General features: G+C 34.3%; 1 protein-coding gene across 3 annotated transcripts in view; it reads right to left on the reverse strand.

The window, feature by feature from the left end:
- LOC118203698 (WD repeat-containing protein 48) overlaps positions 1-2,626 on the reverse strand; it is a 113,935-nt gene extending 111,309 nt beyond the window's left edge. For 2 of the 3 annotated variants that reach the window (XM_085816484.1, XM_085816483.1), the window contains exon 1: positions 2,390-2,625. In XM_085816484.1, coding sequence (XP_085672610.1) covers positions 2,390-2,464 — 75 coding nt within the window. In that variant the 5' untranslated portion in view covers positions 2,465-2,625. Of the gene's footprint in view, positions 1-2,389 lie in introns of all 3 variants that reach the window. The other variant, XM_085816485.1, reaches the window with a different exon arrangement.
- Positions 2,627-6,000: the final 3,374 nt, after the last annotated feature.

The raw sequence follows: 6,000 nt of genomic DNA on the forward strand, positions 1-6,000 counted from the left end.
GAGAGTTGGTCACCAAATTTTCGCCAAAAAAAACGCCAAGTTACCATAATGTAAAGATCAACCACTGTCATAAATACTATATTACATATGTATATACTACAGAATACTAACTGACAGGAATACTATAATATTTCTGAATATGTGCAGGTTCCTTTAAAGCGTACAGACTTTTGTGAGGAAACTTTTCTGTTACTTTTTTATTATTCTTTTTCCAAACAAAAGTTTTAATGCTTATAAAATAATTAATGTAGATTTGCTCAGAGAAATTTATGGATATTATTTTAAAAATTTCATTCTAAAATATTAATTTTGGAAAAGTGCAGAATCACCCACTGCTTGGCGCGTTTTTAAGAATTGCACGTACTCGGTATCCATGTACACAACAACCTATTTTTACTTTAAAAAAATCCCAGACTTGCACAAAAATGGCATTGCACACTCCCTTTACTTCATCCATGTATACATCGACTATTTTCACTTAAAAAATCAAAGAAAATCAACAAAAATCCAATTCTTCTTACTCTTGCAAAAAGTGCCAAACAAATAAGTGGGCGATTCTGCACTTTACCCTTAATTTTTATTGAAAGCACTTCCACAGAGAACCCGGTAAATGTAAACATCGCCAACTTTGGTGATAATAGTTCAAACCTGGTAATCCATCGGATTTATCCTATTTGCTTGTAAGTTTGCAAACATTCCTCTTGCATTCATTTTGTTGAATTATCACTGTTGTTCACATTTGCAGATTTATATTATTCTTCTCTTATTTACTATTATTTTTTCTGAATTTTTTAACAACGAGTAGATAGAAATATTTTCGTAGATAGATGCCAGTTCTCGGTTCAGGATGAAAGGAAAAAATACGGAGAGAGGGGTAATGCTAACTTGTAACACGACTTTTCACGTTGTGTTCTTAATTATTAACGGCTCTAAGAACAACGAGCAGAACCATGAGGTTTCCAACCTCTAAAATAATTTGTTTTCATAGGCCGCAAAAATGTGCAAGTGCATTTTAAATAATTAAGTAATGCTTTTAATTTTTATTATTGGTTATTGTCATCTACAATTATGAGAATAAATCAATTTTATGGCGTAAAATTTTAACAAGATAATATATTATTAATGCTTTTCTAACAATAACCTCTCAGATGATAGCAGGTGTGACATAAATAGATGATTAAATTGAAATAAAAAATATTATTGATTATCTAAGATGACAGAATAGTTTGATGCATCACCATGGTCATCAAAATTAGCAAACTACTGCTGGTGTAATGAATATATCGTTTTCTATGTTAACTGGAATTTAAGACAAATTTTTTTTTCGTATATCACATTTAACCGGTTAATTTCAGTAGATTAATAATAATTTATATTTCCATTATAAATGCTTATACAGTCAAAAGTCGTTAATCCGGACTCGTCGGACTTTGGTGATTCCGGATTATAGATCATCAGTTTAAATCTGGTAAGATGGCATGCAGAAATTATAAAATTAAAAATATGAAGCCATAATTTATGAAATAAAAAACAATTATGATCTAAAGGGTATCAAAATTTACAAAAAAAAAAAAAAAAAAGCTTAATATTTATTTGTTTACTTTATTAAACATTTCTTTCAATGTAAGTTGTTTAAGTTGCTTCGTTTCATGTGATAATACTTTCTCTTTAATTCTATGAACAGACATAATTTCTTCTTCAGTTACAAAGTTCCGCTGTTCAAGTCCTATGATTGCTGTGTCGAGAACACCGACTAATTTGTCAAAATTTTTTCGTTTTCAATAACCTCTGTGTCACTTTCTTCACTATTGGAAGCGAATTATAATGAGGAGGAATTAGATTTAAATCATATCAAAGACGGAGAGATGAAATACTACATTTAGTAAGGAATTATAAGCCAAATAAAATAAAAACATCTGCCTTGAAGATAAGGATAGTGCTGACAGATCAACTTCCAATTTATTGCGCGCCACCGTATGCTTAATATATTGTTTTGTCCGCTAACTTAAATTTACATGCACTAAAAATCACGCTTACAAAATATCACCTTCACGGCTCGGCTCATCGTCGATAAACCGCGAGCTTGGCGAGTAAAAATGTAACGGCGCCAACGGGTTCTTTCCCGAAGCGCCAACGGGTTCTCTGGGGATGAAAACTCTTTTTATTAATGAATAAAGCGATATTTTACTGAAACTCGTAAATATACGAACACTTTTGTGAGCCATTGTATATTACAAATGAAAGATGGTTTATTTTAGATATAACTCTAATTATTTATACTATTTAGAATTGCTTCATCAGTTAGTTAGGCAGTTATACATAATATTTACATCTCATACATATGAAATGTCAAGGAAATTAAGTAAACAAATTTCCACAAAATATATACCTGAACTTTCTTACGCATTCCATGACCGCTTGCCTGTCTATGGTGCGCCATACTTGTTGGTGCGGGAGTCAACATTGTTGATTTATTGTCCTAATCTAAATTGAATCATTAAACGATTAAACAAGCATGAAAACTGGAAAAGAAATCCTTTCCGATTATTTTTTTACAAGCATTACCCATTGCGAAGCAGATAGACAGACAAAGTAGACAAATGTCTTGTTTTGCACCCGATAAGTCTTCCTGCACAGATGGGCGAAAATCAAGCTTGGTGCGAAGGAAAGGTATATAGAAAGGGGGGGCAATTTCGGTTTCCAGAGGAGAGTAAAAAGAACTTCGTATTGTTTTATACGAGTTCAAAAAGCCTGGAAGAAAAATTGGAGCACAATAAATTTTTAAAAAATTGGCCCATAGTAGTTTAGAGGAGAAATGAAAGGATTTAAACAACACCGACTCTAGAATCGGTGTTGCAACTTGGCTCCTTCAAGGATATGGGCGACATTTCATTATGCCAACGGAAGTAAATATCATGTGGGGAATAGGTGCTAGCGATAAAAGGAAAATACATGGGGAAAACGGGATTAAGATGTGTTTATATTTCTTTGGTATCTGATTGCTAATTTGGTTCTGTTATGTTGCTAAATTAGCATTAAAAATCGAGTAATGTGCGTCTATTGCGAAAACGCAGGGCAATTACTTTTCGATGCGATTTTATATATGTATTAATATATCACATTCCTGCTCATATGATCTACATATGTATCAGATAACTAGCTACTTTTGACACTTATTTCTGGATATGTATTATTTTACAACTTTTTCTGCTTTGAAAACCCAAGTATTGAAACATTATGTGTATGCTTGTGAAAATATTATTTCAAATATTCTCGTATAACTAACTATACTATAATCTCATATTATTCAGTTCTCGTATAACTACGATAAAAATATGCTTCTATTATTTACTTTAAAAATGCAGTATTTGATAGCCTTCCACATAGTAGCCATTCTAGAATTAGTTCTGTAATGTTATATCTGTCTTATGCATTATTTTGTCTAAAAATTCATTTTCATAAAGAACATATAATCAATGTAGAGAATGCGAGTTCAATATATTTTAAAGACGGAGATAATAAACAAAAAATAAAAGGGAGCCTACACGTGCAACCATATAAAAATGTAATACATTAGACATGCAGGATTCCCACCCCAGTTGGGGCAATTTTTTCCCACCCCAGTTGGGGCAATTTTTTCCCCCACCCCAGTTAGGGCAATTTTTTTCCCACCCCAGTTGGGGCAATTTTTTTCCCACCCCAGTTGGGGCAATTTTTTCCCACCCCACTTGGGGCAATTTTTTTCCCACCCCAGTTGGGGCAATTTTTTCTTCCCACCCCTGTTGGGGCAATTTTTTCCCACCCCAGTTGGAGCAATTTTTCCCCACCCCAGTTGGGGCAACTTTTTTCCCACCCCAGTTGGGGCAGTTTTTTTCCCACCCCAGTTGGGGCAATTTTTTTGCATCCCAGTTGGGGCGATTTCTATTCTCGTCGAAATATTGGATGACATGAAAAAACTGAAATAACATAAGTTTAAAGAGTTTTTAAAATTATTGTACATTTTATATCCGTGTGCTTATATCGACAGAGAGCGAGTCTGGTGTCATCGTCTCGATCATTACAGTGATCGACGCGTCGGAAACTTTTCCGTCAGCTTGACAGCTGCCGTTTAAGTTTCTGACTGTCGTTTTAGAGCTAAACTGAGGACGGCGGAGGTCACGGATTGTTTTTGAAAGTGTACGTATTTGATATTTTACTTTCTTGAGATTTGTGAAAAACTCGAGTATTTCGCTATAGAAATAACGCATTTGATTCTGATGATTCTACATTATTTATTTATTCTACATTCCCAATGCCTTAATTAAATTTTAGTGAAAATAATATATTTGGTGTTTTCCTATTTCACATATAAAGAAGGGGTGCATAATTTAAAATTGTAATTTTTAAACTAATGTATATATCAATGTACTTAATTTCATGTTTTGATGAGTAATTTATAAATTTTGAAATGTTATGTTTTAAATTATAATATATTTCCCTCTACTTTTATTTGAATTTGTAGTGCATAAAAATGTAACACATTAGACATGCATTAAAGAATATGCAGTTGGGGCGATTTTTTTCCACCCCAGTTGGGGCAATTTTTTTCCCACCCCAGTTGTGGGAAGCGATTTTTGTGCCGACGTCGGAAGAGAACTTTTTTGGCGAATTGTGTATCACGTGAGCGGCATTTGGGCAGCTGGCATAGAGCCAATTTTCGCAGCTCCAATTTGATTGTCTTTTAGAAAGGCAAAGCAAGTTTCCCACTACTTTGGGTTTCCAGGAACCTCAAGAATCGAGAGAATCGCATGTGCAATGCATGAACTAAAGAAAGTACCTGTTCTCGTATAAAACAAAATGGGTTAAATCTTAGTATACGGTACCACGAAGGAAAACCTCTCTGCAACAGACGTGGCTCCATTCCATAATAGAGGGAAACAGCTACGCATGCGCGATATATCTGTCGCCAAACCTTAAAACCGGTGTCGAAGTTCGAAGGTCACGTTATCAAGAGTTCATAAAATGAATATCGTTTAAAATTTCTTTAAACTCTAAAGGAAAAGAAAATATTTTTTGGCGCAAGTAAATTAATTCATCGATTAGTTATTTTGAGGGGAAAAAAAACTACGAACATTTGTATTTAAAGTTATTGCGAAAAATCCAAGAAGAAACGTTCTTTGATAAAACGTTTCTTGGATTTTTCGCAATAATTTAAAAACGGATTTTCGTAGTTTTCTTTTTTGGATTGGATTAGGATTATTATTATTCAGTTATGGCAAAGCACACGAGAGCTATCTGCCTAAAGGGAGGGATGCCTTCCTGGAGGACTTTCTAAGGGAAACTGACTCGTATACACGTTACACATGGGGGAAAACCACGAAAACGCCCATGCAGCCGCCCCGTTCGTGGGAGTCGAACCTCGGACCGAACTAGCAGTGTTCAGCGACTTTACCGCTCGGCCGCTGGTGGGCTTTAGAAAATATGAAATCGATAATAAAACAAATTCTAAATTTGAAATTTGGGCTTTCAGATGCCCTTGTTCGCATGGCTCTAGGTACTGTTGTTTTATCACAATGCGAGAAACATACATATATTAATGCAAATTCTGCAAATATAATTCAGGGCAATAATATTTGGTGGCAACAGTTTGAAAAGTGATACAGCCATTTATAGTGTTTTGACGCAAAACGAAAACAATAGTCCCTCAGGGACAAAAAGCCCCTTTGGACTAAAAATTTAAAAGATTCATTTTTCTAAAGCAATCCGAGACGGCTATTAAAGTTGCCGCAGCTCCTACAAGGGCTAATAATGGGTTTTATTTTTTACCCTTTTTCAGATTATAGCAGGGGTTCTCAACTAGGGACAATGAAATCAGCCTGTAAAAACTTATTTGATTTTGAAATAACCAGTTTTGTTTAGTTATTTACCTTTTCTATTTTCTGTAATTTCCTGCCAGAATTATATTTCAGTTTCGCGCATTATGCGAAATAGGGTAAAAAGATGCCATTTAAGCTGTCGTCT

This window comes from Stegodyphus dumicola, chromosome 5 (assembly GCF_044657685.1).
Source record: "Stegodyphus dumicola isolate Sdum_Otavi_A_Nest chromosome 5, ASM4465768v1".
NCBI lineage: Eukaryota > Metazoa > Arthropoda > Arachnida > Araneae > Eresidae > Stegodyphus > Stegodyphus dumicola.